This window comes from Panthera uncia, chromosome A2 (assembly GCF_023721935.1).
Source record: "Panthera uncia isolate 11264 chromosome A2, Puncia_PCG_1.0, whole genome shotgun sequence".
Lineage (NCBI taxonomy): Eukaryota > Metazoa > Chordata > Mammalia > Carnivora > Felidae > Panthera > Panthera uncia.
The window spans coordinates 49,504,719-49,518,742 of NC_064816.1; the positions used below are offsets into that span (position 1 = coordinate 49,504,719).

Below are 14,024 nucleotides of genomic sequence, written 5' to 3' on the forward strand. Positions count from 1 at the left end.
TTTTTTTTTTTTTTTTTTTTTTTTTTTTTTTTAAGTAATCTCTACATCCAATGTGAGGCTTGAACTCACAACCCCAAGACCTTGAGTTACTTACTTTTCTAAATTTTGGCTGAAATCAGGGCTGGGGTTATCAGGCAGTTTTTGTAGTACAGAAAGAGCAGTTTGGCATCCCATAAGCAGTTTTTTAAAACCCTGAGCATAAGAGGACCAGAAGAATGCTAATAAAGACATAATTAGGCATCTTGTGAACTATCACTATTTGGCCATTCAGTGTTGTGACCCTTGGGTGATTATTCCTGTTGAAATAAAAACCTTTCGAATTGGAATTTTATAAGCTAGGAATGGTGTTTCTAGGTGAATTTTCAGGATATTAGAGGGGCCAGGTGCCTCTTTAACCCCCTTTTTTTTTTTTTTTTTTAACAAAGTTAATTCAAGCTAATTGGGGGAAAAAAACTGGGGAGAATCTAAAAATGTTAAAAATAAAGTTTCCATGGGACACCTGGCTGGCTCAGTTGGTTAAGTGTCTGACTCAATTTCAGGTATGGTCACGATCTCATGGTTTGTGAGTTCAAGCCCCTGGTCAGGCTATGTGCTAACAGCGTGGATCCTACTTAGTATTCACTCTCTCCCTACCCCTTACCCCTGCTTGTTTGCATGCTCATTCTCTTTCTGAAAAAAATAAGTAAATAAAGTTTCTCTTTACTGTCTGTTCATTCTTCTTGTATAATTACTCTTACAGATTATTTCCTATTTATATACAAGGTGTATTTGTGTGTGAGTGCAGGTGTGACTTTGAACCTCACGTTGGGCTCTGTGCTGACAGCTCGGATCCTGGAGCCACCTTCAGATTCTGTGTCTCTGTCTCTCTCTGCCCCTCCCCAACTCACATTCTGTCTTTCTCAAAAATAAATAAATATTTAAAAAGTTAAAAAAAAAAGAAAAATCCTTTTATGGTTATTGTCTTGCAGGTTGCTTTTTTTTAAACTTTACAATGTCATGAATATCTGTCAAAAAATATAGTATACCTTGTTCTTCTTAATGGCTGCATAATATTCTGACTTTAATTTTTTAAACTTAAGAATTAAAATAAATTTTTTTTAATGTTTATTTTTGAGAGAGAGAGAGAGAGAGAGACAGAGCATGAGTTGGGGATGGGCCGAGAGAGAGAGGGATACACAGAATTTGAAGCAAGCAAGCTCCAGGCTCTGAGCTGTCAGCACAGAGCCCGATGCAGGGCTCAAACCCACATACCATGAGATTATGACCTGCGCCGAAGTTGGATGCTTAACCAGCTGAACCACCCATGTGCCCCAAGAATTTAAATTTAAGAAAAGAATTTAATTTTTTTCATATTTACAGGCATTTACAGTCTCTCCAAATTTTGAGAAAGTATTTTTTTAATAAATATATACCGAGGTTGGCTAGTGATTGTTCCTTAATGTGAGGATATTCAAGGTTATTTCTGTAATAATATCACTTCAACTTACATTCCAATGATTTCATAAAAGATACCAGTGGTTAATAATTGTGGCAGTTATTTCTCTGAAAAATATTTGTGGGTTTTGTGAGGAAAAGAAATGTAGATACTCCTATGGAGTATGTTGAACAAATGAGTATCACCCATTTTCTGTTTTCATGGGGAAAAGTTGAGAGCTACTATTTTATGGAAATAGATGTACTGATACATTAACTATTTCTCTTTTGTCATTGACAATAGATTTTCGACATAGCAATACTTTTCATCATCTATAGCACCAATACTCAGGTAAAGAAGTATGTCGAGAGGGTGCTAAGAAATAAGATTCGATCAGGCTGCTTTGAAGAACAGCTGCTACAGAGTACATTCTGTATTCATTACGTGGTAAGTATCAGAGAATCAGACATTAGTCTGAAAGTTACAGAGAAGTCATATTTAACCTTTCCTTTCCAGTGTGGGAATCCTGACAATACCACCTTTCCTGGATCTTCATCTTGGATAGCTCAATATATTGCAAAACATAGTAGGGTTGTTACTTACCTTGATTGAGACAATATGATGTTAATAAAACCATCCTAAGACTGGTGTCCCATCTTTTTAGGAAAAATGTCACAAAACTGGTTCATGTTGAACTTCTTAAACTCAAGCTCCAAATTCTGTTTTATAGGAAATGTTTTAGTTCAAGTCTTCTTTTTTTTTTTTTTAATGCTTATTTATTTTTGAGAGAGAGAGAGAAACAGAGTATGAGTGGAGAAGGGTAGAGAGAGAGGAAGACATAGAATCCGAAGCAGGCGCCAGGCTCTGAGCTGTTAGCACAGAGCCTGACGTGGGGCTCAACTCTCAAACAATGTGATCATGACCTGAGCTGAAGTTGGAAGCTTAACTGACTGAGCCACCCAGGCTCTCCTTAGTTCAAGTCTTCTAATTACATACTTCTATAACTTGATTTTTAACCTGCAGTGGAAGGCTTTACAGCTCCTATATAAAAATTTCATCTTGTTTCAGCCCATTGTTCAAGTGGATTGAGACTTTTGAATCTTAACTTTGCATTAAACATTTTAATTATCTAGCTCTTTGTGATCTGTAGCTTTGACAAACTTGCCTTCTGTATCCTGTTCTAAGCAGTTTTTAAATGTTTATATATTTTTGGGGAGAGAGCAAGGTAGAGAGAGAATCCCAAGCAGGCTCTACTCTGTCAGCAAAGAGCCTAGTCTGGGGCTTGAACTCACGAACTGTGAGATCATGACCTGAGCCGAAGTCAAGAGTCAGAGGCTTAACCAACTGAGCCACCTAGGCACCCCATAAGCAGTTTTTAAAAACCCTGAGTATAACAGGACCAAAGGAATGCTAATAGAGACATAATTATGCATCTCTTAAACCATCACTATTTGGCCATTCAGTAAAGTGACCCTTGGGTGATTATTCCTGTTGAAATAAAAACCTTTTGAATTGGAAATTCAAACTAGGAATGGTGTTTCTAGGTGAATTTTCAGGATATAAACAGTGTATACCTTTTTAGGAAACTGGGTACCCAGTGGTTTATGGCTTAGGAACTAATGAGAATATGCAGTTGAGTTTTAAAATTGTGTATTTAGGGGGCACTTGGGTGGCTCAGTCAGTTAAGTGGCTGACTTCGGCTCAGGTCATGATCTCGCTGTCTGTGAGTTTGAGCCCGTGTCGGGCTCTGTGCTGACAGCTCAGAGCCTGGAGCCTGTTTGAGATTCTGTGTCTCCTTCTCTCTGACCCTCCCCCATTCATGCTATGTCTCTCTCTGTCTCAAAAATAAATAAACATTAAAAAAAAAAAAAAAGATTGTATATTTAAGACTGGATTTAGTGTTTGTGTTATCTTACAGTCCTTTCTGTGCTTATTTCTGGCAACGATACGTGTTTTGGGCTATGGTTTTCTAAAAGGCAGAAACCATAAGTAATTTTTTATTGCATTTTCTTCAGCAAAGTATTACACCCAATTCAGTGCTTAATTTAAGATTTTTTTTTTTTTTTTTTTTTGGTATTGTGATGGTATCAGTAAAGAAGCTAGACCTAAACTGGTTATATTTACTTTGGGTCCATTAATGTTCATTTTCTGCCTTATTGGTGAGACATGATCAGTTCTCTTTTTGATCTTCTTTAAAAGAAATTGGTTTAGTTAATTAGTGTTGAACCTTATATTTTGATTTCAAATCATAACCGTGGCAGAACAGGCCTAGGGAGGCAGTATGATTGAGTGAGGAAATTGGGATTTAGAATATCTGGATTCTAGTCCCAAATTGGGCAGATAGGAACAATGCTGTTAGGCTTATAATTTAACTTCTTTGAGCTTCCAGGTTAATTCTTATCCATATGGCAAATCCCACCAATCCTGAGAGAAGACTCAATGATGAAGGATAATTTTGAGTAAAACAAAGGTTAAGTTTCCTTAAGTTAAAGTGAGAGTTGGTCAGGAGAACTCTGACATCCTATAAGGGTTGGCACCTCTTGGTTCTGTGTTAACTAAATTCCTCCCACAGCTTCTTTTTTTCTCTCTCCTCTTTTCCCCTTAAGGTCCTTAAGGATATTTGTCCATCCATTCTGTCGCTGGCTCAGAGTTTCGTGCACTCCCTAGACCAGAGTATCATTTTGTTTGGCAGTCTCCTCTACAAATATGCATTTAATTTTTTTGACACTTACTGCCAGCAGGTATGTTGAAATATTTATCTTGGAAAGGAGGGAACGGAACAGGAAGAAATGCAGTTCCAAGTGACTTGCATGTGATATGTTTCTTTCTTTCTTTTTTGTTTTTTTTAATGTTTATTTTTGAGAGAGAGAGAGAGAGAGATAGAGCATGAGCAGGGGAGGGGCAGAGCGAGTGGGAGACACAGAATCCAAAGCAGGCTTCAGGCTCTGAGCTGTCAGCACAGAGCCCAACATGGAGCTCGAACTCGGGAACTGCGAGATCATGATCTGAGCCGAAGTCAGACGCTCAACTGACTGAGCCACCCAGCCGCCCCTCGTGTTTATTTCTTGCTGGTTGGAAGGCACTGATGTAGAAAGAATTCTGAACTGGGAGTTGGGAAAACTAAGTTGTAGTCTACTTTCAATAAAATGAAGAGACTGGACTAGAAGATCTAACTCTGCGTTTTGAGCTCTAAAATTCTCTGAGTTAAAATGAACATCCCATCTAGTCTATTTCTGAGTAAACCTTAGCTGAAAGGGCTGGGGTTATCAGGCAGTTTTTTTTTGTTTTTTTTTTTTTTTTTATTTTTTTTTTTTTTTTTTTAACGTTTATTTATTTTTGAGACAGAGAGAGACAGAGCATGAACGGGGGAGGGGTAGAGAGAGAGGGAGACACAGAATCGGAAGCAGGCTCCAGGCTCTGAGGCATCGGCCCAGAGCCCGACGCGGGGCTCGAACTCATGGACTGTGAGATCATGACCTGAGCTGAAGTCAGATGCTTAACCGACTGAGCCACCCAGGCGCCCCTCAGGCAGTTTTTATAGTACAGAAAGACCAGTTTTAAAACCTAGCTGCAAATAATCAGCTGCCAGTTGATCCTGAAGTTGTTCTCTAGAAAAAACTGTGATGAAAAACAAATGAAGGAGAAATAACTGAGGACATAATCCTATTCCTACGAACATGAGACACAAAATTTAATAGCACATGTCTAGAGAGGGAAGACTGTACTTGTGGAAAGTTGGAAAGTGATTATGAAAACAAAGAACAGAGTGTCTTAATGTGCATTTTTTGTACTTGCTATATACTTAACTGTTAACAATGTTATAACATTTGAATTGAACTTGTAAAAACAAAGAATTTTGAGAATCTTAAAGCAGAGCAGTAGATTCAGCTGGCATGAGCTAGCTACTGCAGTTGAGAAAACTGTATGCCTCTGTGGAGCAGTAGTATAAAGGAAAGGGAGAATGGCATGTAAGGTATTTTCTTTGGAACCATCTTAATGTCTTAGAGATACTGTCATGACCCATGGGTGCTTGAAACATACAAGTCTAACCTAGAATAATCTTAAAATCCTTTAGCTCTTTGAATTCCATCTTTTTTTTAAGATTTTTTTTTTAGTTTTTAAAATTTTTTAAGGTTTATTCTTAAGAAAGAGAGGGCAAGACAGAGAGTGAGCAGGGGAGGGGCAGAGAGAGACGGAGACACAGAATCCGAAGCAGGCTCCAGGCTCTGAGTTGTTAGCACAGAGTCTGATATGGGGCTTGAACTCATGAGCTATGAGATCATGACCTGAGCCGAAGTTGGACACTTAATGACTGAGTCCCCCAGGCGCCCATAATATTTTATTTTTAAGTAATCTCTATACTTGACATGGATTTTGAACCCACAACTACAAGATCAAAAGTCACACGCTCCTCCAACTGAGCCAGTCAGGTGCCCTAAGTTCCATCTTTTTAATACATTTTAATAGATACAACCATAGCTTAAAGTGTAGTATTTAACCAGTATGAGAAAAGAAAGGGAAAGACTTCCAGGGAACAAAATCAGGAGGGCTTAGATGATGCTCACTGATAAATTTTGAGAAATAAGTCAAGAGTAGATGGTACTATAGTTAGATTGGCATAATCCTAAACCTCTGAATCCAACATGAATGAAAATTACATTATAGAATTAGACAACAGGATAGGGTAGGTTGGGATTTTCACCAAGTGGAGATTGGAATGATATCAGGCATCAACCTGAGTCATAATGGTTTCAGTCATATTTTTATCCACACTGTTTCTTGACTCTACTCTGTAGGAAGTGGTTGGTGCCCTAGTGACCCATATCTGCAGTGGGAATGAAGCTGAAGTGGATACTGCTTTGGATGTCCTCCTAGAGTTGGTAGTTCTAAACCTATCTGCTATGAGGCTGAATGCCATCTTTGTGAAGGTATCTAGTCCCTCTGGTGACATATATTGAGTCGTTTTTCTTTCTTGCATGTATCTGAGAGTTATCTGGAATCCATTAGTAACAATTTAATTTGTATTCTAGCTATTAAGTGCTGTGATTGGTAGGAGGGGATGGGAAAGAGATGAGGTGATGGGCAAATAATAGAAAGAAATGACTCATTTATGTATGTATTAATGCATTCAGCAAATACTTCTTTATGCCTGTGTGCAGGCTTTATTCTGGGTGCTCTGTATATAAAACTTAGTTCTTGACTTTGGTGATAGTAGAACTATGTCCATAAGCAAGTCACTGTAAATACAACATGAGAGATCTCTAGAAAGATGAAGTGCTACAGATATACTTGGCAAGAAAATTAACTTGGCCTGGGAAACTGGGTATTTCTTCAACAAATAGATTTCAGTGATTCTTGAAGGTTGGGAATGATTTGATAGGAGAAAGTAAAGGAAGTGCATGTAGGCAGAGGACAGTTCAAACAGAAGCAAACTGGCACCCAGGTCTTTGGTATACATGAAGGATGACAAGTAGACTAACATGGTTGGCAAATGGGATAAATGGTGAGGGGTGTTGGGAGGTGAGGCTGGGAAGACACAGGATAGGGCCAGATTATGAAGAGTCTCAAATACCACACTGAAGTGTTTCAGCTTTTTTTTTTTTTTTAAAGTTTATTTTTGAGAGCAAAAGAGAGCATGAGTCGGGTAGGGGCAGAGAGAGAAGGAGAGAGAATTCCAAGCAAGCTCTCCGCTATCAGTGCAGGGCCTGACATGGGGCTTGAGCTCAAGAACTGTGAGATCATGACCTGAGCTGAGATCAAGAGTTGGATGCCTGACTGACTGAGCCACCCAGGTGCCCCTAAAGAATTTCAACCTTATTTTATAGACCATAGAGAGCTATTACAGGCTTTTAACAAGGAGTTGACATAATTGCATCTGGGCTTTGAAAGGTAACTATGTAGGCCTTGTTATCCCCATATTAGGGATGATAAAACTGAAGTTTTGCCCAAGGTCGAAAAGTAATTAGTTTCCTTGTGACTCCTTCTACATCTGTAGAGAATGAATAAGTAATTCATGGAGTGAAAGCTGATAAGGAATAGGGTCAGAGATATAACTTGTGGCAGAGTATTGTTTTCACTGAGAAGAAGGGAAGGGTGGAGAAAGTAGGGAGAACTAGGAGGTATGTTAGGATGACTAACCCTTTGGGCTCTGAGCAGCTTGATAGAACTTGAGCTTTTGTGGAATGGATGCCTGGCTATTTGTGTATACTTCTTATAAGGATTTTAATTTTTTTATTTAAAGGAAGAAAATATTAGTTGCTGGCCTTATTGTTGGCATTTTTTTTTTCTCACAGGGCATTTTAGATTATCTGGATAATATGTCCCCTCGGCAGATACGAAAACTCTTCTATATTCTGAGCACACTGGCATTTAGCAAACAGCATGAAGCCAGCAGTCACATCCAGGTAACATGCAGTGTATTGAGAAACCTTTAAGCCTTTAAACTTATTGAATTGAAATTCACTGACCAAAATCACTCCAGCCTGTGTACTAATAGAAATCAAGTACACAGCCATAGTTTGAGCACTTACTCATTCTTTTCTTACCACAAACATTATGTGCCTACTGTGTACTAAGCACTGAAATGGTAAGTATATTAGAATTTCTACCCTTAAGTAGCTCGGTCTATTAGGGTCTGTAATCAGCTGACCGTGGAACTAACAAAAGCCATTCAGGTTCTGTACTGAGTGCTGTGGGGACACAGAATTACCTTGTTTCCTAGGGAGCATCTGCTTCTAACGTGAACGTCACCTGGGCTTGCTTTCATTTGTGGACACCATTTACTGAGAAAGTCAGGCAAAGGGACTAAAACTAGAGGTTAGGTTGCAGTCATAGCTCATAGCTCTTTTGTACCATTAGTGCCACCCCGTGGCAATATCCATACTGGACTGTGACTTTGAACAACCAACACTTTTTGTTAATTAAAAAAAAAAAAAAGGCTAGGTAATATACATACATAAATTCAAAAGGTATAGAAAGTGGTGAAAAATAAGTCTCCTTTCCTCTCAGTCCTCTAAGCATTTGGTTCTCTAAAGGCAATTGCTGTTATTAGTTTATAGCTTTCTGAGATGTCCGAGCATTTACAAATGTGTATTTACCTATATTCCACTTTTTACCCTTTTGTTCTGCATCTTACTGTTTTCATTTAGCTGTATATTTTGGAGATGGCTTCACATGAGTAATGTAGAGCTACATCATTATTTTATTTTTTAATGGTGGTTAAAACATGCATAGCAAATTTTACTATTTTAACCATTTTTAAGCGTACAATTCAGTGGCATTAAGTTCATTAAGAATGTTGTGCAACTGTCACCACTGTCTCTATCCAGAACTTTTTGTCATCCCAAACAGAAACCCTACCCATTAAGCAGTAACTCCTCATTTTCTTTCCTCCAGCCCCTCATTATCTCTAATCTACTTCCTGTCTCTGAATTTGCCTGTTCTGGGTACCTAATTGAAATAGTCATATCATATTTCTCCTTTTATTTCACTTAGCATAATCTGTTCAAGGTTCGTCCATGGTGTAATATATATCAAACTTCATTCCTTTTCATGGCTAAATAGTATTCCATTGTATATATGTAGAACATTTAGTTTGTGCATTTATTTCTTGATGGACACTAGCCTTTTTTCACCTTTTGGCTATTGTGAATAATTCAGCAATGAATATTGGTATAAAAATATCTTTTTGAGTCCCTATTTTAAATTCTTTGGGGTATATACCTAGGAGTGGAGTTGATGAGTCATATATTCATTCTGTGTTCAGCATTTGGAGGAACTACCAAACCATTTTCTACAAAAGCTGTACCATTTTTCATTCCCGTGAACATTTGGGGATTCCATGGTTTTATATCCTCACCAACACTTATTTTCCATTTTTTAAAAATTTTTATTTTTGAGAGAGACCACACATGCGAGGGGTTGGTGAGGGGCAGAGAGAGAAGGAGACAGAATCCAAAGCAGGCTCTGCGCTATTAGCGCAAAGCCTGATGTGAGACTCAAACCCGGGAACTACAAGATCATGACCTGAGCCAAAGTCAGACACTCAGCCTGCTGAGCCACCCAGGCACCCCACTTATTTTCCATTTTGTAATAATAACCATCCTACTGGGTGTGAAATGGTATCTCAGATGGTTGGTATGGTATGACAAATGTTTGTCTTGATTTGCATTTCCTTAATGACTGATAATTTTGAACATCTTTTTTTTTTTAAATGTTTATTTTGAGAAAGAGTGCAAGTGGGGGAGGGGCAGAGAGCAAGAGAGAATCCCAAGCAGGCTCCACGCTTAACATGGAGCCTGATGCAGGACTCAATCCCATAACTCTGGGATCATGACCTGAGCTGAAATCAAGAGTGACACTGAACTAACTGGACTGCCTTGGCACCCCTAAATGGTCTGTCTTTTGTTGTTGACGCATAGGAATTCTGTATGTTTCCTGGGTATTGTCCCTTATCAGATACATGATTTTCAAATATTTTTTCCCATTCTGTGGATTATTTTTTTACTCTTGATAGTGTCCTTTGATGGAGTTTTGATGAAGTCCCAATTTATGTGTTTTTTTCTTTTTGCCTGTGCTTTTGGTGTCATACTTAGGAAAAACTGTTCCCAAATTCAAGGTCATAAAGATTTTCCCCTGTGTTTTCTTTTTCTTTTCTTTTTTTTTTCCCCCTCTGTGTTTTTTTGCTGAGAGTCTTATAGTTTTAGCTCTTAAATTTATATTGTTGATTCGCTTTTAGTTGATTTTTGTATGTCGTGTAAGGAAAGGTTCAGTTTTGTTTTTTGTGTTTGTGGGTATCCAGTTTTTTCAGCGCCTGTTCTGTGTGTGTGTGTGTATGTGTGTGTTTTAACACCTTTTATTGAAAAGACTGTCCTTTCCCTTTGAATAGTCTTAGCATCTTTGCAGAAAATCAGTTGACCATATATGACCAAATAAGGTTTATTTCTGGACCCTGTTCTATCCATTAGTGTGTATGGGCTTCCTGTGCAAGTAGCACACTATTTTGATTACTGTAGCATTGTAGTAATTTTGAAATTGAAAGATTGTATGTGTAATTTCAAAATTGAAAATTTATTTTCTTTGGGGTGCCTAGGTGGCTTAGGTCATGATCTCACAGTTCATGAGTTTGAACTTCACGTCAGGCTCTGCGCTGACAACTCAGAGCCTAGAGCCTGCTTTAGATTCTGTGTCTCCCTCTCTTTGCCCCTCCCTTGCTTGTGCTTGCTCTCTCTCTATCTCCCTCTCTCACACTCAAAAATATTAAAAAAAGAAAATTTTTTTTTGTTTTCAAAACTGAAATTTGACAGAACAAATTTGTTCTTTTTCAAGATTGTTTTGGTTATTTGGGGTCCCTTAAAGTTCTATATGAATCCTAGCATGGGTTTTTCTATATCTGCAAAAAATTCTATTGGGATTTTAATAAGGATTACAATGAATGTGCATGTCACTGTGAGTACTGTCATTATCTTAGCAATATTAAGTCTTCAATTCATGCACATGGGATATCTTTCCATTTATTTAGGTCTTCTTTAATATCTTTCATTGTTGTTTTGTAGTTTTTAATGTACAAGTCTTTTGCCTCCTTGGTTAAATTACTCCTAAGTATTTTTTTTCTATTTCATTATTTTAGCTGAGCAGACAACAACATTACAATAATATACATATCCTTATCAAGCAACTATCACAACATTAATAATAGCTATAATGTTTGAACATCTGCCTTGTTTTTGACATTGTTCTAGGACAGTTTTGTAATTTGTCTCTCATAAAATCTTCCCCATTGTATAGATGGAAAAAAATTGAGACTCAGATGCAGTGACTTGCCAAGAGCCACACAGTAAATGATAGAACCCTTGCTATTTTAGCTATTTTGGCTCCAATATCCACAGGCTCTTTTGCTGTACTATTCTAGCATTTTCATCTTTCTTTATCATATCTCTTTGCAGGATGATATGCACCTGGTGATACGAAAGCAGCTCTCTAGCACCATAGTCAGATACAAACTCATTGGTATTATTGGTGCTGTCACCATGGCTGGCATCATGGCAGCAGACAGGTATGCATGGAAATTCTGACTTCTGTGGCTCAAGGTCAGTTAATTAAGTTGCCACCTTACAAATAAAGTGTACGTTGTGTAGGCAAAAGTGTTTACAAAAGTAAATATTAAAACCGTAATAAGAGAAGTAAGCAAGTATTTATTGCAACTTTTCTATTTTCCCTTCTAATCTTGGCTCTATATACTAATATAATTTTTTACAGAATGTGATTATAGTTATTACAATCTGATGGTTAAAAACTAGGGATTACCAAGAAATAAAGTTCTAGAAATATTTCTACAAAAGGGGAACCCTGAGCCTCCTGGGATGCATTTTTCTGCATTTACGCCTCCTAGGCACTAGACATTATAGGTTTCTCCATTGCTGTGTTTTTCTGTCCGGGACATCGTGTTTGATGCATATAAGGTCTTTCTATAGATTTTTTTTTTCCTCTCTTGTACTTTGATGCCACAATTGTAGCACCTAAAGGAGCATCTGTATTGGGTCTTGATAAGATGTTGCCATTGCAAAATGACTTTGGAATTCCGTTTATGCTTCTTAGAGATAATTTGTTAAGGAATTCCTGGGACCTCAGGAGACATCCTTAGAATCAGCATTAGTAATTCATGGAGGCTACATAGTGTACTGATTAAGAGTTCATTCATTGGAGCCATACTGCTTGAGAGCACCAAATGCTTAGAATAATGCCCAGTGCTCACTCTTATGATTATTACTAATTTAATGTGCCATTAAAAAAAAATTAAGATAGCCATTATCTGCTCTAATCCACATTTTGTATATAAATAGTTCTGTGTCTTCATGTACTTTTATCTCCACTCACATTCCAGGGATGGCAGGACTCAGAAACTTATTGCCAGTACTTAAAAAAACAAAAAAAGCAAAAACAAAAAAACTTATTGCCAGTTCTTACAAAATATTACAGAAGTGAACCTAAAATTCCTTGTTTTTAGAACTAGATCTTCAAGTTTGACCCAAGGGAGAACAGACGTGAGCAATGAACAGTACACGCAGGTGAGTTCTTGTAATGTATTTGGATATGTATATGGGTAACTGAGGAGTTGCTTCTGGTCACTGGCAGTTTACCAAAAAGACTTCTTTTTTTTTCCCTCCCCAAATCTGTTTTCTTGAATTCATAGCTTTTGTGATTTGTACCACTACTGTGGTACCTAGAATCTACTGGTGTGGATTACATTTATTTCTGTATCTAATCTCCTTAATTAAATTGTAAATTCCTAGAGTGCGAGAACAGTGAGCCATGTTTGCAGAATAGGAGATTGACTGGAGCATAGGGACAAGTAAGTGTAAAATTGGAGAGTTGGAGATAAAGCTAGTCCAGAGATAGAAAACAGAGGGCCTGGAATGTGAATCAAGGCATTTTGATGTAATTTTTTACACAGAGGTATTCTTTAAAGGTTTCTTAGCACGGACATGGCATAATCAAAGCTTTGCTTTAGAAAAATTAATCTGGCTGTGGGTGTCTGATGGATTGGAAAAGAGATGAGTTTAGAAACAGATGGGCTGGTCAGGAAGGTCAGGAAAACCTCAGGCGAGAGGAAGTAAGAGCTTTGCCAGTGATACTGGAAGGAAAAACTACTGTTTGGGGTGAACAGTGTTTAGGAAGTGTTGGCAGCCCAGTTGCTGAACCATTCTTTCTCTTTGGCTGCTCCAGGTGACCTCGTTGCTGCAGTTGGTTCATTCCTGCAGTAAGCAGTCTCCCCAGGCGTCTGCACTGTATTATGATGAATTTGCTACTCTGATCCAAAGAGGAAATCTGGCTCCAAAAGCCTTGGTAAGGCCAAGTATCTTTTAAAGTAGTGAAGCATGAGGGCTGCTTTACTCCGTATTCTTTCTTCAAGCCCTTCTGTCTGTTGCAGTGCAAAAATAGATCATCCTGGGGTGCCTGCGTGGCTCAGTCAGTTAAGCGTCTGACTTCAGGTCAGGTCATGATCTCGCAGTTTGTGGGCTCAAGCTCCACATCAGGCTTTCTGCTGTCAGCATGGAGCCTGCTTCAGATCCTCTGTCCCTCTCTCTCTCTGCCTCTTACCCTACTCACGCATACACGCGTGCTCTCTCAAAAATAAATAAACTTAAAAAAAAAAATTGGTCATCCTGAGAGCTTTCCCATATTCTAGTTGGGAAAGCCCTTCCCTAGGCCTCACCTCTAAGGCCTCCTTTACATAGTAACAATAATAATAGCAATGATGAGGTTGGTGATAATATTGTTGATAATGTTGATAGCCTCCATGTTTTCTGTGCCAGGCACCATGTTAAGCATTTTTCATGTATTATATGTTTTCCACTTCTAATAATGGGGTACATATTACTGCTATTTCCTCCTTAGAAATGACGATTTTAAAGCTTAGAAAGAGTAATAGTTTTTCTAGGGATCTACAGCAAGTACCCCCTGGGCTGTATGCCTTTTTTGTTTGTTTGCTTCCTGAAGGAATGGGTTGGGCAGACCATCTTTAATGATTTCCAAGATGCCTTTGTGGTGGACTTCTGTGCTTTTCCAGAAGGGTAAGTACTGTTTACCCACTAACTTGATTGTACTGGTG

At 38.2% G+C, this 14,024-nt stretch overlaps 1 protein-coding gene across 2 annotated transcripts in view; it reads left to right on the plus strand.

Annotated features, from left to right (window-relative positions):
• Positions 1-14,024, plus strand: part of FANCD2 (FA complementation group D2) — a 62,681-nt gene that overhangs the window by 18,247 nt on the left and 30,410 nt on the right. For both annotated transcript variants that reach the window (XM_049640988.1, XM_049640989.1), the window contains 8 exons: positions 1,718-1,861; positions 4,021-4,155; positions 6,211-6,342; positions 7,708-7,818; positions 11,359-11,468; positions 12,420-12,480; positions 13,139-13,258; positions 13,913-13,986. In XM_049640988.1, coding sequence (XP_049496945.1) covers positions 1,718-1,861; positions 4,021-4,155; positions 6,211-6,342; positions 7,708-7,818; positions 11,359-11,468; positions 12,420-12,480; positions 13,139-13,258; positions 13,913-13,986 — 887 coding nt within the window. The remainder of the gene's footprint in view (positions 1-1,717; positions 1,862-4,020; positions 4,156-6,210; positions 6,343-7,707; positions 7,819-11,358; positions 11,469-12,419; positions 12,481-13,138; positions 13,259-13,912; positions 13,987-14,024) is intronic.